The sequence below is a fragment of the Pygocentrus nattereri genome, chromosome 14 (assembly GCF_015220715.1).
Source record: "Pygocentrus nattereri isolate fPygNat1 chromosome 14, fPygNat1.pri, whole genome shotgun sequence".
Lineage (NCBI taxonomy): Eukaryota > Metazoa > Chordata > Actinopteri > Characiformes > Serrasalmidae > Pygocentrus > Pygocentrus nattereri.
The window spans coordinates 24,013,285-24,040,421 of record NC_051224.1 but is presented as its reverse complement, the minus strand read 5'-3'; the positions used below and the strand labels follow the sequence as shown (position 1 = coordinate 24,040,421).

At 41.8% G+C, this 27,137-nt stretch overlaps 1 protein-coding gene across 3 annotated transcripts in view; it reads right to left on the bottom strand.

Moving 5' to 3' along the window:
- LOC108413818 (deleted in malignant brain tumors 1 protein-like) overlaps nucleotides 1–17,730 on the bottom strand; it is a 90,599-nt gene extending 72,869 nt beyond the window's left edge. For all 3 annotated transcript variants that reach the window (XM_037544558.1, XM_037544559.1, XM_037544560.1), the window contains exons 1-6: nucleotides 17,447–17,730; nucleotides 16,747–17,061; nucleotides 12,793–13,098; nucleotides 3,811–4,116; nucleotides 2,773–3,078; nucleotides 42–347 (exon numbers count right to left, since the gene is read on the bottom strand). In XM_037544558.1, the coding sequence (XP_037400455.1) occupies nucleotides 42–347; nucleotides 2,773–3,078; nucleotides 3,811–4,116; nucleotides 12,793–13,098; nucleotides 16,747–17,061; nucleotides 17,447–17,621 (1,714 nt within the window). In that variant the 5' untranslated portion in view covers nucleotides 17,622–17,730. The remainder of the gene's footprint in view (nucleotides 1–41; nucleotides 348–2,772; nucleotides 3,079–3,810; nucleotides 4,117–12,792; nucleotides 13,099–16,746; nucleotides 17,062–17,446) is intronic.
- Nucleotides 17,731–27,137: the final 9,407 nt, after the last annotated feature.

The following is a 27,137-nucleotide window of genomic DNA, read 5'->3' as shown; positions in this document are numbered from 1 at the left end:
AATATTACATGATTATAAATTGAAAAGGAGTTTTGTTTTACCTGAGCAGATAACACCAGCATCTTTATTATGATTACAGCTGTGTTTGTCAAGGGCTTTATGAGAGCAATTTGTAATGGTGCTTTCATTTCCATGGCAACCAACATGATCTAGAAGTATTGGATCAATTCCCCGACCAAAGTAGGCACTGGGAGGGATGCTAACCGCTCTGCCACAGCCCATCTCTTTGCACACCACCTCCGCATCATTGATGTCCCAGCCATTACCACACACGGTTCCCAACTGGCCATTATAATAGACCTCCACTCTACCAGAACACTCATCAAATCCATTAACGAGTCTTAAGCCTGTCATAATTAAAGAACAGTGAACAGTTTCAGCAAACATGAGCTTTTAAAAAGGGACTGCAACATGTTTCAGTAGATATAAAAAAAAGAAAAAAAATCTAGTTTTCTGAAGATACGAGACACGCTTTGATTCAAGCTGAGACATATGAGAAACACCTGGACTTAGCTTGCTTCAAAGCCTCTCTCATATTTTCCCATAATAAACAATAATAACAATTATTATTATGATATTTAATATAATTAAGTTATAATAATTAATGGTACTACTACTACTACTACTACTACTAATAATAATTTTTAAAAATTATTACTCAAATTTTTGCAGAGACTTTGTAATAGTTGCTTGAAAGGCCGGTTCATTAATTCTTCAGCCATTTTACCAGTGTCAGTAGTATTAGTTATACATTAGAAAGCTAACATTAAATATTTCTATATTGGTTTATTTATAAGAATTGAGGTATTACAGGCCTAAGAAATGTTATTAAATTGAAATACAGGGTTCGTACACTTTTCAAACTGTGGAATTTCATGACTATTCCACAACTGTTCCATGACATAGAATGGAATTTCCATGACAAACATTTAGCGTCATGCTGGGCATCTAAACCGGTATACCATGATAGTGACATAACATTTTTTTAGCTATGTATAAGATAAATTACAACCATTTAATTTTGTGGATGCTCAGAAAACTCAGAGTTGATTAACTTTATTAATGTTAATATCACCTGATAGCATGATACTTTCTGAAAATACCATGACAATGAATTTTAGAAGTAAATACCCAGCACTATTTTAACAGACAGAAAACTATTCCAAAAGTACAAAAACTGCATTATCTACAACCTTATTTCCAAAAAGTTGGGATGCTGTGCAAAATGCAAATGAGAACAAAATCATGTGCAAATCATTTAAACCCTATATTTATTTAAAATAGTACAAAGACAACACCTTGAATGCTAAAACTAAGGCATCTATTGTTTTTTAAAAAATATATGTCCATTTTGAATTTGATGGCAGCAGCAAATTGCAAAATACAACCCCAATTCCAATGAAGTTGGGATGTTGTGTAAAACAGAAATAAAAACAGAATATGATGATTTGCAAATCCTTTTCAACCTATACTCAATTGAATACACTACAAAGACAAGATATTTAATGTTGAAACAGATAAACTTTGTTTTTTGCAAATATTCACTCATTTTGGATTTGATGTCTGCAACATGTTCCAAAGAAGTTGGGACAGGGGCAACAAAAGACTGGGAAAGTTGAGGAATGCTCAAAAAAACACCTGTTTGGAACATTCCACAGATGAACAGGTTAATTGGAAACAGGTGAGTGTCATGATTGGGTATAAAGGGAGCATCCCTGAAAGGCTCAGTCATTCACAAGCAAGGATGGGGTGAGGTTCACCACTTTGTGAAGAACTGTGTGAGCAAATAATCCAACAGTTTAAGAACATTTCTCAATGTGCAATTGCAAGGATTTTAGCATCTACAGTCCATAATATCATGCGCAAACAGTCCCCAGACTATTGAACAACTGAAGTTGTACATCAAGCAAGAATGGGAAAGAATTCCACCTACAAAGCTTCAACAATTAGTGTTCTCAGTTCCCAAACACTTATTGAGTGTTGTTGAAAGGAAAGGAGATGTAACACAGTTGTAAACATGCCCCTGTCCCAACTTCTTTGGAACGTGTTGCAGGCATCAAATTTAAAATGAGTGAATATTTGCAAGAAACAATAAAGTTTATCTGTTTGAACATTAAATATCTTGTATTTGTATTGTATTCAATTGAATAAAGGTTGAAAAGGATTTGCAAATCATCGTATTCTGTTTTTAGGTATGTCTTACGCAACGTCCCAACTTCAATGGAATTGGGGTTGTAGATGGGACATGGTCATGTTTACCACTGTGTTTCATCACCTCTTCTTTTAACAACACCGTGTTTGTGAACTGAGGAGACAGTGTTGTAGTTTTGAAAGTGAAATGTTTTCCTATTCTTACTTGATACAGAATTTCAGCTGCTCAACTGTTCGTGGGCTCATTTGTTGTATTTTCTTGTTTCACAAATTGAAAAGTTTTCAGTGGTGACAGGTCTGATCTGCATGTAGGTCAGTTTAGCACCCAGACTCTTACTATGAAGACATGCTGTTGTAACACGTGCCTTTCCTGAAAAAGACGTCAGATTCCGCAGAACACTATTCTACTTCGCCTCAGTCTATCTCAAATGAACGGCAAAGCAAAGGTGGAAGCATTTCTGGGTCCTGCTTATACATAATTTCTTCTTTGCACTGTAGAGTTTTAACTAGCATGCTTTGAATGTTTACTGACCACTTAATGTTAATTGATTAGAGGGGTCTAATATGCAATAGCTATATCAATATTACATGATTATGAATTGAAAAGGAGCTTTTCCTTACCTAAGCAGATAACACCAGCATCTTCGCCATGACTGCAGCTGTGTTTGCCAAGTCCCTTGTGAGAGCAATTTCTGAGGGTGCTTTCATGTCCATAACAATCAACACCATCGAAAAGTATTGGGCCACTTCCCTGACCAAAGTGGGCACTGTGAGAGGTGCTGACCACCGGGCCACATCTCATCTCTCTGCACACCACTGCTGCATCATTGATGTCCCAGTCATCATCACACACTGTTCCCCACTGGCCGTTATAATAGACCTCCACTCTACCAGAACACGGGTCAAATCCATTAACGAGTCTTATGCCTGTCACAATTAAAGAAAAACGAACAGTTTTATCAAACACGGGCTTTTAAAAGGGATTTTTTTAAAAAGTAAATTCTTTAAGATAGTGTCCTGGTCTGAAGAGTTTAATTAAAAAAAGACTTCATTAGCCCCTGTGCTTCTGTTTACAGATTACAGTTTGGTGAAAGTGCTGACCCTCCACATGAAGGAACGTTTTCCTGAATGTTTACAAAGATTTTTACAAGGGGATGTTCAGCAATGTGCTAATGTTAATTTACAGGATTAGGAATGTTTACATCAACCCAGACCCAGTGAGTAAGATTTGGCTAAGTTAACTGATGTTTAAAGTACTGGACTTTCACCCCAGAGCACTTCTCGGGTGTTTTAACTCAGAGATTTGAACAGATTTGAAGGCTTTGCTACCTTTCTGATTTCAGCAATATATGCTCTGTATGTTTTCTGACCAGTTAATGTTAATAATCAAGAGGGGTCAGCGCAGCAGCAATATCAATATGATTGATGGTTGGTAGTGTACTGGGTAACACCTCTGCCTTCTATGTTGTAGACTGGGGTTCAATCCCACCTGGATAAGCACCCCACACTTTACCAATAAGAGTTCTTGGGCAAGACTCCTAACACTACCTTCGCCTATCTGTGTAAAATGATAAAACTGTAAGTCACACTAGGAAAGTGCGCCTGCCAAATGCCATAAATGTAAATGTATTACATAGCTGTACTGATATTTTGCTTTACCTGAGCAGATAACACCAGCATCTTTACCATGACTGCAGTTGTGTTGGCCAAATCCATTATGAGAGCAATTAGAGAGAGAGCTTTCATTTCCAGAACAACCAACATTATCCAGAAGTATTGGATCACTTCCCCGACCAAAGTGGGCATTGTGAAGGGCAACGACCGCTCTGCCACATCTCGACTCTCTGCACACTACCTCTGCATCATTGATGTCCCAGTCATTATCACACACTGTTCCCCACTGGCCGTTATATGAAACCTCCACTCTACCCGAACACTCGTCCAATCCATTAATGAGTCTTAAGCCTGTCACAAATAAAGAATAACAGAGTTTTATCAGACATTGGCTGTTTTAATAGGGATTGCAACAGGTTTTGGCCGACGTACAAAAAAAAAACAAAAAAAAACTTTTTCTCTGCATAGGAGAGAGGCTTTCGTTCAAGCTGAGAGTTACTACAAGCACCTGGATTTAACTTGCATCAAAGCCTCTCTCATATTTTTCACTACAATAATAATAAAAATGATAATGATAAATACTATTCTTATTATTACTCAATTTTTGCTAAGAATTTGTGATGTTTACAAAAAAAAAACAGTTCATTATGTGTTTAGTCATTTTCCCTGTGTCTGTAAACTTATTACATTTTACACTATAAAGCTAATGTACAAATCAACCAATAAAGTGTTATTTAAATAATTGATGCCAGAATGTATCCAAACCACCACAAAAATTCTTAAACTGAATTGGCTCTTAAATTCAAACATATTCCTGAACTTGAATCACTCGTATGCATATTTTATTTTAATAATCTAGCTCCTCATATTATAGTATGTTTAATCTAATTGTTAATATGAGTAATTATCATATCCGATTGTTAGTGTCATGTATGGTATATGCACTGAGGCTGGATTTAAGTGCAAGCAGACTTTAATAACAAAAACAAACTAGCAAAATACAAAGTAACAAACTTCAGGGCTTAAACAAAGAAACAAAGCACAAACAAAAACATGAGGCAGGGAAAGAACAACTACATAAGAAAATCACAAGTGACAAGTAGACCAGACAACCACTGACTAAAACAAAGGGCTAGATAAAGGTTACAACAAATGGGGAAACACCTGGGAGAGGAAGGAGACAGACGAAAGGTGAAGATACTAATGGAGAAGGTGGGGAAAAGCAGAGCACAAGAACCAAAAACAAATGAGCAGAAAGCACATGGCTACAACACAGGGCAAGAAACATCCCCAAGAACAAGGGGAAACCGGGACAGAACTCTCCTCCTAATGTGCATCTTCTGAGGTGCAAACAAGCAATCTGATGTGGGAGCCATGTAGGAGGAAGGACCAGAAAAACATGAAACGTGACCAAACAGGAGACAAGACAGGGAACAGGACAGGGAACAGGACATCAGACTGGGAGCTTAAACTAAACTGGGCATGGACCTAGACAAGGGACTGAATAAATCAGGGACAGAGACTGAAAGTAACAGGGACAGGAATAGTGACAGGAACAGGGACAGATGCAAATCCAGGAATGGACACAAAGACGATAAAGTTAACAGGCACAAACATTCTAAGAGAAACTGGAACTGAAACAAAACATGAGGCAAAACATTGTCTAGACATAGAAGGAAATGTGGACACAAATTTCTTAGGTTTGGCAGTGGACAACAAATGGGAAACACCTGGGAGAGGGAGGAGACAGACCACAGACAGGTGAAGATACTGTGGCGGTCGCCTCTATAAGGTGTAAGCCCAACTACGCCACCCCTTAGTTTATCCCTAGAGCAAAGGGGAGCTCTGTAGCAATTTACACACATACGTGAGTTTGGTATACAGAAAAAAATATTTTTATTGACACCAAGTTCAGCTGACAATTTAAAATAAATTAAATAAACACACACTCGTTGTACTAGTTGCATATCAGTGTCCCCAGTACATATATTTTGTGCTGTGGAAAGTCTTTCATTTCCTGCCCGTAGCTGCTTCACTTGTTCTCGCTGTTTGTCCTCCATGTCTGACGCAGATTGGGTCGTCCCCACCAACAAGCTAGCTGCTGTTTTCTCTTACTTACACACTAAAAAGGTATGTTGCTCTGCTCACAAAGAAAAAAACCCAAATTGTCAGCCAAACTAAGCATCAAATAACCAAATAAGCTCATCCTGCCGACTATGCCAAAATGTGGCGGTCGCCTCTATAAGGTGTAAGCCCAACTAAGCCACCCCTTGGTTTATAAAGGGGAGCTCTGTAGCAATTTACACACACACATGTATATACACGTGAGTTTGGTATACAGAAAAAAATATTTTTATCGACACCAAATTCAGCTGACAATTTAAAATAAATAAAATAAACACACAATGCTAATAATCGTAATACCGGAAATGGTTTTTCTGTTTTGCTGAGTATATCCAGGTCTATTTCAATTTCAATTTTTAAAAAAATCATGTGACCAAAGACAAATCATGCTAAAGTCTATGACACTCAAAACTTCTTTTCACTACAAATGCAAGTTTTAGTGAACACGGCACCCTACCAACACTACCATTAAAATAGCCACCAGTGCCCAGCACCTGAAGCAACTTCAGTCCCTTGAACAACCATTCATCAATATATGAAAGATCAAAATAAGAACAAGAACAAGATAAACTGTTAAAATATCTAGTGAATACTAGAATACAGAGCAGCAACACCTTCAAAAAAAAAAAAAACTATAAAAACACCTTCACCGTGTAGGTTCTTTAATTTCTATAAAATAAATGAAATTAAAGGAATAAAACCCAAAGAATACAGCAGCTAGCCCCAACTATAGGTTAGTTTCCAGTACAAGCAGGGACTCCCCGTAGCCACCGTATCAATCGCCAGTGCTGTCCTCGGCTGGACATAGACAAAACAGGGTAAGTCCATGGCTGGGCAGATACCAGCCATGTAGTCAAACTAAAGCACATACTTCTTTTAAAAGAAATACCTATCCGGTGAACTTCTCTGCCCTCAAACACACAGAGTGGTCCTTTCACCCAATTGCAGCATGTTGTTCCAAGCCTATCGTTAAAAGGCATGCACTAAACAAAAAACACTTTAATCATCCAAGAGCTAAAAGACTTAAACGGGTCAACGAAAAGCCAAAAACATACCTTATTGCATCGATTTCTCTCTACCCGTCTCGCTTGCTGGACGCTCTTGTTGCACACGCTGGCTAGCTTGGCTAATGCTACTAGGACCCCAGGCTGCCTATATACCTGCCTGTCAAAAAAACCCAGGAAGCTTGATCACTGCCTCCACATTCCACCTGCTCTAAATGAATCAGCGGCCCGACGATGGCGGTCCCTATTCCCTAGGTCTCCTGTCTTGGGTGGGTCATCATACACACTGCTCGTGGTAGCCTATGAGGGTTTGAGTGCTGGCCAGCCATAGACCTGCTTGAGCGTCATGGAAGCATGTCCTTCAATGGGACCATTACTTCGTCTGGGGGTTCGGGATCCACTGGCTCGAGCTCCTGAGGGTTTCTGGCAGGACATAGAATTCAGAGTCATCCTCTGCTGATCTCTTAGGTATCAGTGCTAGGCATGGATGAGGCCCCTTCTCGCATATTCTGTTGTCCTTCTGGGACTGCCCTCTTCTCTGTACAATGTACGTGCCAAATGGGTCCATCCTACTGTGCTGAGATGACAGAGTAGACCACTCCCTCCCTTGGTGGCCGATGGACCACTCGATACACCTGTGAGCCCCAGTAATTCTGTATTTTATTCCGCCCAGGGGCATGGTTCCTTAGGTACACTATTTGGCCTTCTTCAAAATCCACATAATTTAATCTGTCGTTATGCTTCCGGTTTTGCCTTTGGGCCTGTCTCTCCATCCTTTGGATTACATGTTCACGAACCATTCGCACACTATGTTGGTGCTTCCGGATCCAGTCCTCAAGGGCATCATGTTGCTCCTCATTCTCAATTCCCAACAGAAAATCTATAGGCAATTTTGGGTCACATCCAAACAGAAGGAAATATGGTGTCTTCCCGGTCGTCTGGTGGGTAGTGGTATTATAGACAAAGATCAATTGAGGCAAATGACAAGGCCAATGTCTCTTTTTCACTTGGGGCAAGGTCCGGAGGAGGTTGTGCAAGGCCTGGTTAAAACATTCACACTGGCCGTTCCCATGTGGGTGATAGTCCTGCTCTTCTGAACACCATACATTTGGCATAACTGTAGGATTAAAGTGCTTTCAAAATTTCTGCCATGATCCGAATGTATTCGGGCAGGTACACCAAAACGATGCAACCAGTGTTGAACCAGCACCTGAGCCATAGTACAGGCTCTTTGATCTCGAGTGGGGATTGCTTGTGTGTACTTTGTGAACACATCAGTGAGAATTAATAGATTTTCTCTACCATCACTTGCTGGTCCCAAGATGGTGAAATCGATGGCTAGAATCTCATGCGGGTGAGTAGCTTGCAATGTGCCCTGAAATGCTCTAAGTGTAGGTTGTACAGTTTTCCCAAGTACACACCTTTGGCATTGTTGGCACCACTTTTCCACATCTTTGGCCATTCCTGGCCAAAAACACCGACCCCGCAGCACCTGGAGCGTCCTTTCTATTCCCTGGTGTGCATGATTATTATGGACACTGGACAAAACTTCTTCCTGTAGAAGTTCAGGGACAAGCAGTTGAAACCTTTCTGGTCCCCCTTCCGCTGGGTAAGCAACTCGATATAAGACTCCTTCCCTCTCCACCAGCCGATCCCATTGGCGAAACAGAGCTTTAGTGGGGCTAGACACTGTTTCCTGTTCTTCAGCCCTTGGATGTCATCCTTCTTTACGAAACTTGCAGACCGGCCCAATTACTGGGTCTGCCTCCTGCAACATACACAAATCTGGCAAGGAACGTCCAGCGAGTGCCACCACCTCTCTACACTGACTAGTGGGCACATTTGTTGGCTCTCTCTCAAGGAGCTTGACCCTTAATGGTAGAACCCTTGTTCCAAAAGGAAAACGTTCAACATACTGCCGAGATAACGTATCTGCATTCTGGTTACTTCTCCCCGGCCGATATTTAATGGTAAAATTAAATGCAGCCAGTTGTGATGCCCAGCGCTGCTCTGTATCCCCAAGTTTGGCACTTTGAAGATAACTTAAGGGGTTATTGTCAGTTAGAATGATGAACTGAGCTCCAAGCAAGTATTCCCTGAACTTCAGTCACAGCCCATTTCACAGCCAGAAGTTCCAGTTACATGGAGCTGTAGGTTTCCATGTTTCGTTCTGTTGGTCTCAGTCCCTGGCTAGCGAAAGCAACTGGGCGCACCTTGCCTTCCTGCTCCTGTGAAAGTACTGCTCCTAATCCCCCATGGCTGGCATCCACCTCTACAATGAAAGGCTTACTGAAGTCAGCATAGGCCAGGACTGGAGCAGACGTCAGCCGGTCTTTCAAAGACTGAAATGCCCGCTTGCACGCCTCATCCCAAGAGGCAGCAAGCAAAACAGGCCGAGTCTTTCCCTTTTGACGAGTGCCTCCAAGCTTCCCTACCAACTAGTGTAAGGGAGCAGCCAGCTTGGAAAACCCTGACACGAAACACAACTCCACCAGGTGAGACGGTCATTTCCACTCTTTTACCACCTCTATCTTGGCCGGGTCCGTGGCCACCCTTTCACTTGATACCACGTGGCCCAGGTAGTTCACTTGCCGCCGAAATAAGTGGCACTTGGACAGTTTGAGCTTAAGTCCCTGTTTCTGAAGTCGAGAGAACACCTCTTCCAGTTGCTCAAGATGCTGCTGCACATTGGAAGAAAACACAATCATGTCATCAAGATATAATAGAATGGACTGGTAGCGTTGATCACCAAACATTCGATCCATGAGGCACTGAAAAGTACCTGGGGCCTTCGAAAGCCCAAACGGCATACGTTTGAATTCGAACAATCCAAATAGCGTGCAGAAAGCAGTCTTACATTTACATCTTTTTCGGCAACTGGGACTTGGTTATACCCACTTGACAAATCCAGAGTCGAAAACCACTTTGCCCCCTTCGATTCTGGGAAGGGGGTATGCATCAAGGCGAGTCTTGGCATTTAGCTGACGATAGTCTACACATCTATCCTTTTTAGTTACCAAGACAATAGGAATTATCTCCTGGACAGACACGAGTCAAACAGTCATCCCAAGATGGACTAATAGACACAGACGATGCCATTGCTGTAGAAGTCACTGTTCAGCAAACCCTTTTTAGCTGAAACAAGGGCTGGGGACCCAAGCAAACCTTTAGAAGTTGTCCATCACCAAACTCTAAAGGCTCCAACAGAAACTCAACTGAACCCAGCTGAGGGCATGTAACAGGCACCATAGAAAGAGTGCCAGCAGTGATCCGAATGGGATTCCTCCCTTGCACTTTCACCTTAAATGGAGAAAGGGAATTAGAAAGTGTTTCAATCTTTTCCACAAGTCTCAATGCACGCCGAACTGCCAGGGCCGCCGATTGTACTGAAGAGGAATGGAAAAGCACCGAACCATGCAGCTCAAACAGGACCTGATAACAAGCTGCTAGTACATTCATTCCCAACAGACCTGGTGTAACCAACTTACGGGCTCTCAAAACAGGGTGCTCTGGGTCCTTAACAATCAATATCCCCCTCCCCGGAATGTGATGTCCCAAGACTTCTATAGCCAACTCGATATAACCCGTGTATGGTATATCTAACCAATAACAATAATAACAGATTACTTAAAAATCTAATCTGGCGAGATCAATGTAAAATTGATTTTTTGTTTTTTGTGTTTTTGTTTACAGATTAGAGTTTGGTAAAAGTGGTTGACCATCCACATGAAGACTATGGTTTTCTGAATGTTAACAAAAGTGTTTACAAGGGGATGATCCAGCAAATGATAATCTGAATTAACAGGATTAGGAATGTTTACATCAACCTCCTTCAAGACTCAGTGAATAAGATTTGGCTGAGTTAAGAGAACTAATGTTTAATGTGCTGAAATGCCATTCCAGCGCACTTCTCTAGTTTTCTAAACACAGAGTAGCTCAGTTTCAGCACAAACAGGACTGAAAGCTTTGGTGCAGTTTTGATTTTAGCATTACATACTTTGTATGTTTACTGAACATTTAATCTTAATTGATTAGAATCAGAATCAGAATCAGAATCCTTTATTGGTCCCAAAGGGAAATTGCAGTTATTAAAGTGGCAACCATTTATGTAAAAGAATAAACACTTTAATAATTTAAAACAGAGAAAAAAGACAAAAAGAGAAAGACAAATTTGCAATATGTACACAAGATTTAAGTTATTATGAATATAATAAAGTGGCAGTGACTGTGATAATAAACATGAAACATCTTGTATAAAGCAGTTCAAATTATTGTACCTCTGAGTGCCCAGTTATTATTACACACATGAACAGTTTGGTATTGCGTATTGCGCAGATGAACCACACTTTGTGAATCATACACTGAGGGAGGAGTTGGCCACAAGTAAGAATGACTTCCTATGGCACTCTGTGGTGCATTTCTGTAAAATGAGTGTTGCACTGAATAAGCTCCTGTGTCTCATCACTGTGTTGTAGAGTGGGTGGGAGCCATTGTCCATAATGGCCTGCAGCTTAGACAGCATCCTCCTCTCTGACATATTCACTCGCAGATATTTGTAATCCTCCACAGGTCTGAAGTCCGTGGTGTAGAGGGTGAAGAAGGGAGAGAGGATAGTTCCTTGTGGAACTCCAGCGTTGCTGACCACTTTGTCTGACACACAGTGCTGCAGGCGTACATACTCTGGTATGCCAGTCAGGTAGTCAACAATCCAGGACACGAGGGGGGCATCTACTTGCATCACTGTCAGCTTATCACCCAGAACGGCAGGCCAAATAAAAAAAAAACATGACCCCACACAGAGCTGGCTGGCTTGTCCAGGTGAGTGTAGACTCAGTTGAGCAGGTAGATGATGGCGTCCTCAACTCCCAGGCGGGGCTGATAGGCAAACAGGAGGGGGTCCAGAAAAGGCTGGACCATGGGTCAGAGCTGATCCAAGACGAGCCTCTCCATGGTCTTGATGATGTGGGATGTCAGTGCCACTAGCCTATAGTCCTTGGCATCACTGGGTCACGGCATCTTTGGAATAGGTACAATGCAGGACATCTTCCACATCATAGGGACCCTCTGGAGACTCAGGCTCATGTTGAAAACATGTTGCAGCGCTCCACAAAGCTTCACCATGCAAATAGCCACGATAATAGTGTGGGAGAACTTCTGTGGTAAATAATATGGCCTGAGTCCAACAGCCAACAGCTCAATGTCCGGGCAAGAGGCACGTTCCTTGATGGTACTGTGACCAGGTATATACCATCAGTTATTCACTAGCACAGTGAGCCCTCCTCCTTTGTGCTTACTGCTCTCGATGCAGCCCCAGTTGGCCCAAACAGTCTGAAAGCCATCAATGGAAACGTTATCATCCGGAATGTCCTGGTGTAGCCATGTCTCCGAAAAGCACATTAGACTACATTCCTGGTACTTATATCCGCTCTTCTCCATAAGCCTCCATCGTCTCACCCTTGCCTTCTCGGGGTGCTGTTTTGTTCCTCCCCTGCATCCCCTGTGCATCCATCTGCAAAGCTTTTAAGGGATGTTCATTGTCCTGGTCGCCATGCCGACCGGCATCAGCGCAATCAGCTGATCCCGGGTGTAAACAAAGCGTCCATGTTGCTGCGCAGCAGTGGATCAGGAGAGTGAAAGAAGCACTTTCACGGCAAAAAACAGACCAAGACCCTCTCTACTAGCATGTTTCGAGAGGGCACAGCTTCCCTAAGTTGCCTCGTCAAATAAATAAACTATCAAAAAGATAAATAAAAGTTAAGAAGAAAAACAAAAAAACACGAATAGGAGCAAGTGTAACAGGCAGCATGCACGCACACGCATGTGTACTATGAAAGAGGGGTCAGTACAGCAGCAATATCAGTATTACATGGTTATAAATTGAAAATGAGTTTTTTCTTACCTGAGCAGGTAACACCAGCATCTTCACCCCGATAACAGTTGTGTTTGCCAAATCCATTATGAGAGCATTTTCTGAGGTTACTTTCATGCCCATAACAATGAACGTCATCCAGAAGTATTTTGCCACTTCCCTGACCAAAGTGGGCACTGTGAGTGGCGCTGACCGCTCTGCCACATCTCATCTCTCTGCACACCACTGCTGCATCATCGATGTCCCAGTTATCATCACACACTGTTCCCCACTGGCCATTATAATAGACCTCCACTCTACCAGAACATGCATCATTTCCATTAACGAGTCTTATGCCTGTTACAATTAGAGAACAATAACCAATTCTGTCAAACATAGGCTTTTTGGACTGCAACACATTTCCCTGCAGACATGAGACAGGCTTTGATTCAAGTTATGATAATATGATAATCTCCTGGATCATCTTATATCAAAGCTTCTCTTATTCACCATCAAGTCTTTGTCTCAGTATGCTGGGGCACAACTCCTGATGCTCTGCGTGTCACTGCTCCACATGGCCAGGACTCCCGCGGGTCCATGGCTGAGAGAGCCAGCCGCAGGACATTACATTTTTATTCTAATCATTGTCATTTTTATTAGAGTGCTTGAAAAAGCATTCTATTGTTATCTCTCATACTTCTTCTTATTCTTCTTCCACACTTTTCTGTGATTAAAACAGCCCGAAGCGCTTAACATACAGACTCCGTTCAAACTGCGTTTCGAAGGTCTTGTGACTTGAGCTATGTATTTTTGGAGTCGATCGGATTGGGAGTTTTCAATAAAATTAAAAATGAAAAACCTCCCATAAGAATGAATGGCGGAATGTTCAGAACTTCAAATTCTAACTGACATCGATGATATTACTGCAGGCCACTCAGTATCACAGACACAGCTGTCACACAGGGAATCTGCTTTAAAATCCTTAAACTTTCACCTAGAAACTCCATTTCAGTTTTAAATGATAGAGAAACTTCAAAATCTCTCATCATTTTATCAATTAGCTTTAAAGGTATGAGCATTTGTTTGGCACTAGGCACAGATAACTGCCCCATTCACTCCCATGTAAATTTCTCAAAATCAGAATCTGCTAATTTCAAGATTTTCTCTGTTTAACTTGTCATAACTCAGACATTTTCTTCTCAATACACACAACATTACACCAAAATAATCCTCAAGGGGTCTTATCTCACACCATCTATCCGGTTAAGCGATAGAGTAAACATTTCCCGAGTTATGACTGTTTGTTCAGAGGGTGCAAATCGGACTTAAACAGAGCTGCATAATAACAGTGACAGTTAATTTGAATGACTCTCCCCACCTCCCCCCTCAAACACACACATCTCTCCGTCTCTCACACACACACACATCACACACACACACACACACCACACAGACACACATACACACACACCACATACCTAAGGAGGTGTTGTTCACCTACACAGAAACACACACAAACACACACACACTTGCAGCTCTTTTCAAGCACCTTGCAGTTCCTTCAGGAAATGCACATCTAGTTATTATTATTTTTACTCCTCATTTTTGACACACAGCCTTGCTGAGTGTTACCAGAAAGACAGATTCATTATGTATTCAGCCATTTTACCTGTGTCAGTAATCTTAGCAGTATATGTTAAAAAGCTAACAAATACACCCATCAGGCATAACATTCTGACCACCTCCTTGTTTCTATACTCATTGTCCATTTTATCAGCTCCACTTACTCTGTACACTGCACTTTGTAGTTCTCCAGTTACAGACTGTAGTCCATTGGTTTTGTCTTCATAATTTGTTGCCCCCTTTTACCCTGTTCTTCAGTGGTCAGGACCCCCATGGAAACTCACAGAGCAGGTACTGTTTGGGGAGTGGTTCATTCTCAGCACTGCAGTTACACTGATGTGGTGGTGGTGTATTAGTGTGTGTTGCGCTGATCTGAGTGGGTCAAATGTGTCACTCAGTGTCACTGCTGGACTGAGAACAGTCCACTAACCAAAAATATCCAGCCAACAGCGTCCTGTGGGCAGCGTCATGTGACAGCTAATGAAGGACTAGAGGATGACCAACACAAACTGTGCAGCAGCAGATGAGCTATCGTCTCTGACTTTACATCTACAAAGTGGACAAGGTAGGAGTGTCTAATAGAGTGGACAGTGAGTGGACACAGTTTAAAGTGTTTAAAACCTCCAGCAGCACTGCTGTGTCTGATCCACTCAGACCAGCACCTCACACACTAACACACCACCACCACGTCAGTGTTACTGCAGCGCTGAGAATGATCCACCACCCAAATAGTACCTGCTCAATGAGGGTCCCTGAGGGTCCTGACCACTGAAGAACAGGGTAAAGGAGGTAACAAAGTATCAGAGAAACAGATGGACTACAGTCTGTAACTGTAGAACTACAAAGTGAACCTATATAGTAAGTTGATAAAATGATAAAAGGACAATGAGCGTAGAAAAAGGTCTGTCATAATATTATGCCAGATTGGTGTAAATCCATCAATACAATCCAACTTCTTCTTCTTCTTTCGGCTGCTCCCTTTAGCGGTCGCCACAGCGGATCATCTGCCTCTATTTTGCCCTATCCACTGCCTCCTCTACTTTTACACCAACCATCTCCATGTCCACCTTCACTACATCCATAAACTTTCTCTGAGGTCTACAGCTCCATCTCCAACATTCTTTGCCCAATATATCCACTATTCCTCCTCAACACATGTCCAAACCATCTTCTCTGGCTTTATCTCCAAACTGCTCCACCTTCACTGTCCCTCTGATCTGCTCATTTCTAATCTTGTCCATCCTTGTCACTCCCAACAAAAATCTCAGCATCTTCATCTCCGCCACCTCCAGCTCAGCCTCCTGTCTTTTAGACAGAGCCACAGTCTCCAAACCATACATCATAGCAGGACGCACTACTGTCTTGTAAACCTTCCCTTTCACTCTTGCTGCTATCCTTCTGTCACACATCAGCCCTGACACCCGTCTCCACCCACTCCATCCTGCCTGCACCCTCTTCTTCACCTCTTTTCTGCATTGTCCATTGCTCTGGATGGTTGACCCAAGATATTTGAAGTCATCCACCTTTACGACCTCTACTCCTTGCATCTTCACCTTTCCACCTGCCTCCCTCTCATTCACACACATGTATTCTGTCTTGAGTACAATGCAACTCAGCTATGAAAAAAAAGATACTGTAGTCTGTCATGTAAAGTCCCACGTGTGCCAACAGTCATGTCCAGTTTTGACACTTCAAACCACTGAAATATCTTAAAAGGAAGAAAATTTATAATTTAGAATCATTTAGTTTGGAGAGTTTAATGTAAAAATCTTCTTTAGTACTTGTGTTTCTATTTAAACATTACACTTTTGTGAAAGGCAATGGCCCACTGCATGAAGACTTTATAGTATTTTCCTGAATATTTACAGCAATTCTTACCAGGTCATGCCTAACAAAATGCTAATCTTAATTTACAGGATTAGGCATGTTTACATCAAGCACCTACAAGACCCAGTGAGTCAGATTTGGCTGAGAACTAATGTTTAAGGTACTGAAATGCCATTCCAGTACACTTCTCTAGTGCTTTAAACACAGAGTAGCTCAGTTTCAGCACAAACAGTCCTAAAAGCTTTGGTGCCCTCCTGATTTCTGCATTATATACCTTATATGCTTACTGAACCCACACACACAGACACACAGACATACACACACACACACACACACACACACATTTACTAAGTCACTTCTCCCTCAGGGTCGTGAGGGGGTGGGGGAGTGCTGGAGTATATCCCAGCGGTCATTGGGCAGAAGGTAGGATTCACACTGGATAGGTCACCAGTCCATCGCAGGGCAGTGTTTACTGAACACTTAATGTTAATTGATTTGAGGGGTCAGTGCAGGAACAATAACATGGTTATGAATTGTAAATGAGTTTTTCCTTACCTGAGCAGATAACACCAGCATCTTCACGATGACTGCAGTTGTGTTTGCCAAATCCATCATGAGAGCAGTTAGAGAGAGAGCTTTCATTTCCAGAACAACCAACATTATCCAGAAGTATTGGTTCACGTCCCTGACCAAAGTGGGCACTGTGAAGCACACTGACTGCTCTGCCACATCTCATCTCTCCACATACCACCTCCCCGTCATTGATGTCCCAGTCATTATCACACACTGTTCCCCACTGGCCATTATTATACACCTCCACTCTACCAGAACACGAGTCGTTTCCATTAACGAGTCTTAAGCCTGTCACAGCTAAAGAACAATGACCAGTTGTATCAAACATGGGCTTTTAAAAAGGACTCGCACATCTACATGTTAATAAAAGTTGTTACAAGGGCATGTTAAAGAAAATGGTAATCTTAAGTCATAGGAGATCAACCTCCTTCAAGACCCAGTGAGTAAGATTTAGCAGAGTTAATAGAACTAATGTTTAAAATACTGAAATGCCATTCCAGCATATTTCTCCAGTGTTTTAACACAGAGTAGCTCAGTTTCAGCACAAACAGGTCTCAAAGCCTTAGTGCCCTTCTGATTTCAGCAATGGATGTTTTGTATGTTTACTATTTAAATGTAATTGATTAGAGAGCAGCAATATCAACATGACATGGTTATGAATTGAAAATAAACATTTTCTTACTTGAGCAGATAACACCAGCATCTTCACCATGACTGCAGTTGTGTTGTTGTTCATGAGGGCAATATTTGAGGGTGCCTTCAGGTCCATAACAACCAACATCATCCAGAAATATTTGGCCACTTCCCTGACCAAAGTGGGCACTGTGAGTGGCGCTGACTGCTCTGCCACATCCCATCTCTCTGCACACCACTGCCGCGTCATTGACGTCCCAGTTATGATCACACACTGTTCCCCACTGACCGTTGTAATATACCTCCACTCTACCAGAACACTTGTTTAATCCATTAACGAGTCTTAAGTCTGTCACAAATAAAGAATAATGAACAGTTTTATCAAACATGGGCTTTTAAAAAGGACTTGTATATGTATTTATTGGCCTAAAAAACTAATTTGACATGCAATGCACTTCTGCACAAGACAGGCTTTGATTCAAGCTGAAAAGAACAATAAACACCTGTATTTAACTTGTGCCTATCTCACATTTCTTTGATGATTATTATTACCAGGAACAGAAAGAGTACTCTAAATTCCTACTTAAGTAAAACATTGTTACTGTAGTGACACTTCAACAAGTATCAACAAAGGAAATTACTAAAATAAGAGTAAATAAGTACATTAATGGAAAACTATTTAAGTAGATGAGTTACTTTTTGTATGTCCGCAATCACTGTGTAAAACTCTTTGAGTTGATTTTGCGGTATCATTGGAAATAATCAGCACAAACAAAACTAAGGCCAAACACGATACTACACAAAGAAAGAAAAAGTTTTAATACAGAGGAGGCGTCAGTGCAGCAGCAATATCAGCATTATGTGGTTATGAATTGAAAATTAGTTTTTCCTTACATGAGCAGATAACACCAGCATCTTCACCATGACCACAGTTGTGCCTGTAAAACCCTATATGAGAGCAATTTGTGAGGGTACTTTCACTTCCAGAACAACCAACATCATCCATAAGTATTTGGCCACTTCCCTGACCAAAGTAGGCACTGTGAGGAGCACTGACCACTCTACCACATCCCAGCTCTCTGCACACCACCGCTGCATCATTCATGTCCCAGCCATCATCACACACTGTTCCCCACTGGCCATTATAATAGACCTCCACTCTACCAGAGCACCCGTGAGGTCCATTGATGAGTCTTATATTTAAGCCATCTGTTACATGTGCAAAAAAAGTTTTATAAACCAGGGCTTATCAAAAGGGATTGAAGTTTTTACAGACATAAAAATCTCTTGACTTCTGCATGCCCTCATTTGACATGAAACACATAAAAAACTTTTGAATTCTGTATAATAGTCTGGTGGTACTGGAGAAAGCATGGCACATCTAGTATTGAGTCTTCTACAGCATGTAATTCATACTGAAGTCATTCAGTGAACAATAAACTTACCAGTCAACAATGAAGCACTGAAAACAATGGTTACTGAAACAAAGCAGAAATTTAAAGAGTTATTTTCCATGACAGTCAACATTTCAATGAAGTTTCTTTAGAGCATTATTCAAATTTCAATTATCTGAAAGGGCAGAAATGTTTAAAGATTCAGTGACCTCTGTAAGGAAATAGTTCATTTTATTCCCATTTGGAGTGACAGGGAAAAAAAGGAATTAGAGAATGTAAATAACGTAAATAAGAGAAGATGAGTTTAATTGGCTTGTGTGTATTTCTAAGAATTTGCAATGTTGAGAGCCTGCTAGTGTACTGAAAGAGCTTTTACTTCAGCTTTTGGGCATTTCTTTTTTTTTTTTTAAACATTCTGTTTTTTATTTTATAATATTCAACAATAACAACATAGTACAATATAAACTAATATAAGACAACTCTATTTACAAATACAAAAAGGAGGTAGATAAAATACCTGGGTGAGTAGAAAATAAAATTGACACATGTACATACCCATACATACACAAACATATATAATTTTGTACACGTACACCTACATATACATACATACACCAACATATTCATACATACACCTGCATATACATACACACACAGTACCAAACTGATTTAATAATAATGTTAGTAATTACCTCCATTACAATATCATTGAAACACCATTTCTAGATCAGTCACGTTTCCATTATTATTATTATTATTATTATTATTATTATTTATTATTATAATTTTTTTTTACCCCATTCCCTTTAAATAGTCACCCCATAGGAGCCTAAGCCTGTTCAGTCTAAACCCTCAAATTTATAGTCCTAAAACTAGGGCAGTAGCTGGAGTTCAGCATCGCATAGAAGTCATATGATGTATTATAAAGAAACAGGTCGAGGGTCTCCTCAATCAGATGTGTGTAAACCTTCTAAGTATGTTATAAAAGGTAGCCAAGTGTCAAAAAATCTTTTATCTTTTGAGCCTCTTTTAGTGAACTTAATCTTTTCCATTTGAATGTGGGCCATAACTTCATTAATCCATCTGTTATGTGTGGGGAGGTTAGCCCCCTTCCAGTTTAAAAGAATTAGGCGTCTTGCTAGCAGGGTGGAGAAGGCGATAACATGACATTTGTTTTTAGTTAGAGATGATCCTTCAGGTCGTCTAGGGCACGACCAGAACATATGGGCTAAGGTAGCTGATGTTTGCTTACATCTATTGCACGCCGAGCTGGTATTAGGAATTTTTTTTTTACTAATTTAGAAGTTAGTGAAATGGAGCCTATGGAGTATCTTAAATTGTATCAACCTGTGTCTTGCACAAGGGGACGATGAGTGCTGCTTTCGGGCATTTCTGATATTAGTGGAGACTAACAGAGGTTTTTTTTTTTTTTTGGCCTCTTTGAAGCTACCACATTTGTTTTGTGTATGTGAAGTCATCAAACGCTAATGGGGCCAGAGCAGTAACATGGGGCAGAATTATTTTTTTTATAGAAACAGTAACTGCACTGTATATGCAAACATGTCATATTTTACGTTCACTTTACTTAAAAAAAGACACAGCAAACCCAAACACCTAAACCTGCTCTTCCAAGATTAAAGCATGCTGGCACAACCTTTTGGATCCAAAGAAGACATGACCGGGTTAAAATCAGACAGGTGAAACATGCAAAGACCAAAACAACAAAGCAGATTTAAAAACATAAACCTAATCGTGGGAGCCAAAAGGAAACTGCCACAGAAAGTAAGACGTGCTTTGACTGGATCAGCGGTTTGAGGCCCTGGAAGAACTAGTAAAAAGGTACATAAACCAGCTTAAAGAATGCCATGTCTGTCAGAAGTACAAGCCTTCCAATACCAAGCCCTCTGGGTACTTTCAGGGCACTGAGATCAAAGAGCCTGGTTATATGTCTAGCAAGGTGCTATTGAACTGTAGTACAGAATGAATTAAGTAAATCAAAGGGGTACACCAAGCTTCTAACTAGGCTCGGGAAAAGGAGGGTTTTGAGCAGCAACACACAAACACAGAGGTGAAATTTATAATTGTGTATTAAAGAATTGACATTTATCAGCAACCATAGTAGACATTTGAAGAAAATAACAATAATCAAAAAATAAAAAATAATCGCTACCCGGGTAGTCTTTTTTTCTACGTGCACGTTAAGTTTTATTTATCAAAAAAATTGGTCCGTATATACAAGTGTGTGAATGTCCAGCTGAAAAAAAACTTGCGCGTCCGTGGATATCTCGGTCTCTCTCTCTCTCTCTCTCTCTCTCTCTCTCTCTCTCTCTCTATTCCTGCAGCTGCCTGTAGAGCTGCTGCAAAGGAGGTCAGGATCACATGGTTCACTGGCTCGCCATCTCTCCTTCTATCTTGCAAAACTTTATTCATGAAAAAAAAACAGTCGGAGCTCTGAACTATAACGGCTGTAAAATGTTCGGCAAATAAGCTAGAATACTATGGCTTTCTCTGCTAAGAGTTCTTTGGTGGCTCCTATCTCGTGTAGTTAGCTGCAAAAAAGCATTTCTGCACGTATTTTATCTGCGAACTCCGTGAAGGAGTGGCATGTACACGAGAGAGAATTTGAAGCGTCTAGCACCAGGGAGAAAAAGGGAGGGGGGGGTCTTCTCATCTCACTGAGCAGTAGGTGCTGTTATAACATTGAATTTAACCCCTTAGTGTACAGTTAAATTTAGGAGGGCTACATCCTCCCTCCCTGAATCTGCATGCGTCCCTGCAGGCAGGACACTTATTATACTACTTCAGAGGGCACTGAAGTGCTAATGTGAGGGCCTAAATCGAAATCAAGGGCTTGAGAGAAGGCTCTATCAAGTCCACCTAGTACAGACTGCATGATAAGGACTAAAGAGTTCCCTAAAGATTGATAAGCTAGTCTATCTGGTGCTGTTCGATACTGTGTCGACGTCCTAGGTTCAAAATCTCCTGATTGCTCTGCGGCTCTAGCTTGAAGTTGGTTTCCCACATCATGAATCTCAGACACCTGACTGGGTTCAGTAGTCTCTGTGGCTTCAACCTCGCTCTCTGCGTTCTGACCAGTTCCTGTCTCTGGTAGTGACACGACACTAACAGCACTACCAGGACAGGACAACTGATCCAGACTATCCACTTTATCACTCGATACAGCTGAAGTCTGGGGGTGGAACACTTTTGCTTCTGGGTTCAAATCAGACTTTTCTAATCCCATTTGGAGTAGACCTGACTTCCCTCCGAGGTTCTATGTCAGACTGAACATCCGATACACTTGATTGATTCTGAGACTGGGACAGATCTTTAGGTTTCCCAGATATTAATCCTCTTTCAATAGGAATCTAAATTGTTTCCACCCAAGTTGTGGATTGAGGAACTCAACCACTTCACATTTAGTAACTTGGCAGGTGTCCTCTGCTATCCAATCTGAAGACTCAGGAGAATCAGTCTCTCTCCCCATATAATGTGGAGGACGAGTCACTCTCTCTGGGGTTTTCAGTTGTGCTGGTTCTGCCGCATGAGTGGGTAGAAAACCGCAAGGGAGCAGCAAGTCACTATGCAGGGTTCTTTCTGGACCACCGGCATTCAAAGGTGTTACAACATAGACTGGATTGTCACCGACTCTCTTCACTACCCTGTATATGGTATGGCTCCACCTGTCGGCCAGTTTGTGTTTGCCTCACAAGCACCCGGTCACCTGTTTCTAAAACAGACTCTCTGACCCTACTGTCATACCTTAGTTTGTTTCTCTGCGCCACCTGGTCACTATGCTCAATAGCCAGTTTGTAACTCTCCCGGAGAGTGTCCTGTAGCCTCTTTACATAGTCTAAGTGTGACTCCTTTCCAGGGCCATCAGGGGTCAGGCCAAAAGCAAGATCAATAGGAAGGCTTGGCTGCCTGCCAAACATAAGCTGGTATGGAGAAAACCCAGTGGTGTCGTTCCTGGTACAATTATAAGCATGTACCAATGGCTGGACATGGTCTCTCCACACTGCCTTGTTTTCTTCCTCAAGAGTCCCCAACATTTCCAACAGCGTCCTATTGAATCTTTCCACGGGATTTCCACGTGGATGGTATTGTGTGGTCCATGTTTTCTTGATACCTAACATCTGACACAGATCCTTTATGACACACGATTCAAAATCACGGCCCTGGTCGCTATGGAGTCACTCTGGCAATCCATAATGGACAAAGAAGTTATTCCACAGAACCTTTGCTGCAGTTTTTGCTTTTTGATCAGATGTAGGAACAGCAACCGCACACTTCGTAAAATGGTCTCTGATCACCAATATGTTCTTTGTCCCTCTGCCATCAGGTTCCAGAGACAAGTAATCCATACAGACAAGTTCAAGTGGATGGCTTGTCTTGATGTTTACTAAAGGAGCATCTCTCACACGTCAAAATCTTCTCCCTCACATCCATGAACATCCTTGGCCAATAAAATGTGAACCGCACTAAATCCACAGTCCGTTCAATACCAAGGTGACCAACAGCGTCATGAAGGCCTTCAAGAGCTGAGCTTCTGAACTTTCTGGGAAGAACCAGCTGAAAATGAGGTTCTCCTCTAATGGTGCGTTTCCTATAAAGGACCTTATCATTTATAACAAACTGATCAACAATCCTCAGCATCAATTGGACTTCCTGGTCTTCTCGTCGTCTTGCTCTGTATGGAAGCCTCTTTTGTGACTTGACAATATCTATTACCCTGCTTACAGCAGTGTCATATCGTTTTTCAAGAGCCCAATCCTGCTGAGACATTTGTGGTAAGGTGTTTGACCCAGGAGCAAGTTGAAGGTGGACAAAATCATCAGGTATGGCATTTACATCCAGCAACAATTTGTTTCACTTGATCATCCTCATCGGCTACGTCATCATCCTGCCCTTCAGGTGCATGTGGCCTCCTAGATAGCCCATCAGCATCTTGATTAATTTTTCCTGCCCTGTACTGAATGCAAAAGTCAAAGCTGGACAGAGCTGCAAGCCACCTATGTCCTGCAGCATCAAGCTTTGCAGATGTCAACACATATGTTAGTGGATTATTGTCAGTCATGACAGTAAATTTGGCACCATAAAGGTAGTCAAAGAACTTGTCAGTCACTGCCCACTTAAGAGCTAAGAATTCGAGCTTGTGTGTCGCATACCTCCTTTCACAACAACTCGAAGTTGACCGTCTTGTTCCGGGTACAATGCTGCACCGAGCCCAAGCTGCAAGCTGGCATCAGTGTGAAGAATATATGGGTGCTTTGGGTTGGCAAACCCTAAGACAGGGGCGGAGGTCAGCTTCTGATCAGGGTTCGGAATGCTGTTTCACACTCTTCAGTCCATCTTTCATTAAATGGCCGCTTCCAATTGAGAGAAATGTTTACTTTAGATCTTTAGATCTGACGCCCCAGGTCAGAGGATCTCTTTGGAGGTAGGTAACCCACAGTTAGGTTATTCAGTGGTCTAGCAATTTTAGAATAGTCCTTCACAAATCTTCTGTAATACCCTGTGAACCCCAAAAAGGACTTCAGCTCTCGAAGATTGTTGGGCCCTGGCCAAGTAGTGAGTGCAGCAATTTTCTCAGGGTCCATTTCAACGCCATTTTCAGACACAACATGGCCCAAGTATCTAACATTTTTCCTGAAGAAATGACATTTGTCAGGGGAAAGTTTCAGCCCAAATTCTTTAAGTCTCTTTAGAACACGAAGGAGGCGATCCTCGTGTTCTTCTAGTGTGCTTGAGAATACTATGAGGTCATCTAGAAATACCAAAACTTCTTTAAGGTTCATGCTACCCACACACTTTTCCATCACATGCTGGAATGTGCTGGGAGCATTAGTGACCCCCTGTGGCATTCTGTTGAACTCCCAGAAACCCATTGGTGTTAAAAAAGCCGTTTTATGCTTATCTTCCTCCTCACGCTCAACCTGGTAATACCCTGACTTAAGGTCCATGACTGAGAACCACTTGGACCCAGAGAGTGCTGAAAAGGTTTCTTCATTGTTCGGTAAGGCATATGCATCCTTAATGGTTTGGTTATTCAATTTCCTATAGTCTACACACGGCCTTATAGCACCATTTTTCTTCTTCACCACAACAATGGGTGATGAAAAAGGGCTCTCTGACTCAATGATTATATTGGCATCTCTCAGCTCTTAGAGATGGAGTCTCATAGCTTCATAATCAGATGGATGTATCGGTCTCACCCTTTGTTTGAAAGGGATGGGGTCTGAAAGACGAATGCGATGCTTGACTGCTGTGGTATGGCCATAATCAAGGTCGCCCAGTGCAAAGACATCTGGAATGGAATTCCATTTCTCTGCAACCCTCTGTTTCCACTCCTCAGACAGAGGTGAATCACCAAAGTTGAAAGAGATGGTCCTCAATGAGCTTTCTGAGTTCTGGACCTGATCTTGAGCAGTTACAACAGAAGAATGGCATAATGCATCGGCAGTGGATGGACTTGAACTGGAAACAGATGACAAGGGCGACAAGGACACAGGTGTTGACAATTCAGCTATATTTCTGTTGGTAGGGAGTCTGATGTCATGTTCAGTTGTGTTATGCAGAAGAATTGGAACTTTGAATGAGGACTGAGTTGTGCTGGAGAATATATAGCTGCAGAAGAACAGCCCATTAGGTAGGCTGGACTGAACAGATGGTTCAACAAGTAGCGTTGCTCCAGAAAGATAGGGGATATTTCTGGTAAATCCAGTTAAGGTCTTCTTTTCACCAGCTGGAATGACAGTACTTGACTTGCTTTGCAACTTTACTTTTCCAACCTTCCCATTGCCATTCTGTATTCTGTGTCTACGGCAGAGGTTTTTGACAAGTGATAAGTACACATGGTCTTTGGCTTCTTGATGAGGCTTTTTGTTTTGGCCATTTGCACATACTCTGTACAATGTATCAAGAGTATTTGTACCTATAAGTGCAGGAGCTTCAAGATTGGTCCTAGAGTCAGGCACAACTAGAGCCAGGGTGGTTATTTCTTCAGCTTTCCCGGTAATACACTCAGGGAATCGAATAGTGAGCTAAACATAGCTGAGGTATGGCACAATTTGTCCTCCTTCACTTCAATTAGATTGTTCAATGGCAGAATTGGCTGTGATTTCAAATGAGTATCATGAAAAATTTTGAGATAGTGGTTACTTGTGAACCTGAATCAAGGAGGCATTCACAGGGAGTTCTATAATAACGGAGGCTGTGCATCTGGGTCCGACCAATCTGTTAATGGTGGCATCATCATTTGATTGCATTTGCATATGACTATTACATTCAGGCTCTAAAGATGCTTGGCAGGTGATGGGGCTCTTATTGGAAGCCTGGGTCTCCGTACGCCCCTCTACTGACACCCTGTCTAATTTAAATGCGGCCCATGCCTCATTTTCCTTTCATCCTGCCTGACTTTCAATTCTTTGTATTTCTTATCTACTAAGACTTTGTTTGGAGGGTTCTCACATTGTCTTGCTATATGTCCATCCTCACCACACTTAAAACAGAACCAGGCCCTAGGCTGAGGTTGGGGTTTGGTTGCTGCCTGATGGACCTGAATGTCGGTTTTCAGCACCTGTTCTTCAGTTGTTTTAGCTTTGCTGGAAACACTCTTTGGCTCTTTCTTAGACTTCTTAGAACCCAGTCGTATCCTTAATTCAGAGATTTGTTTCCTTAATTCTTCTGTTTCTGCGATATACGTCTGCAAGATACTAGTATGCATATCAGGATGTTGGGTGAATTCTGTCACTGAATGGGTGTTGAGGGTTGGCTTTACCTTTGAACTGCCCATGTGTCGCTGTAACCTGTCTAATTTGGTTGCTCGCCTATCTTCTTCTGTATGCACTTTAAGCAAAAAAGCTCTGCAAAGTCAGGGGGAGCATCAGTCCGTGACTCAAGTTGGAGTCCCAAGAGTAGCGACTGGTCCCAGCAGCCATGTGTAAACAGCCTAAGCAGCTGCCTATTTGCATCAGCTGCTTTCACACCATGTCTTTTCACAGCAGAGCTCAGGAGTATTTGAAGTCTCTGAAGATAATCAGATGCTCTTTCACCAGAATTCTAATGAGTGTTCAGAAAGTCCCCATCCTCTACAAGACCATACGCTGAATCCAAGAGCTTGACGGGGAGGGGGGGGGGGGAGGGGGGGGGGGATGCTTGCAAACCCAATTGCTTCACAACATCTGAAGCCGGAGGTAGGAGGCTTTCCAAAATCTTTCTACGTTGCACATCTCTAGGCAGACAATCCTGAAACATTAACTCAACATGGAGACACCAAGTTTCAAAATCTGCCTCTCTAGGAGGTTTTGGGATACGTCCTGAAAATGACCTTAACCACTTTGAACT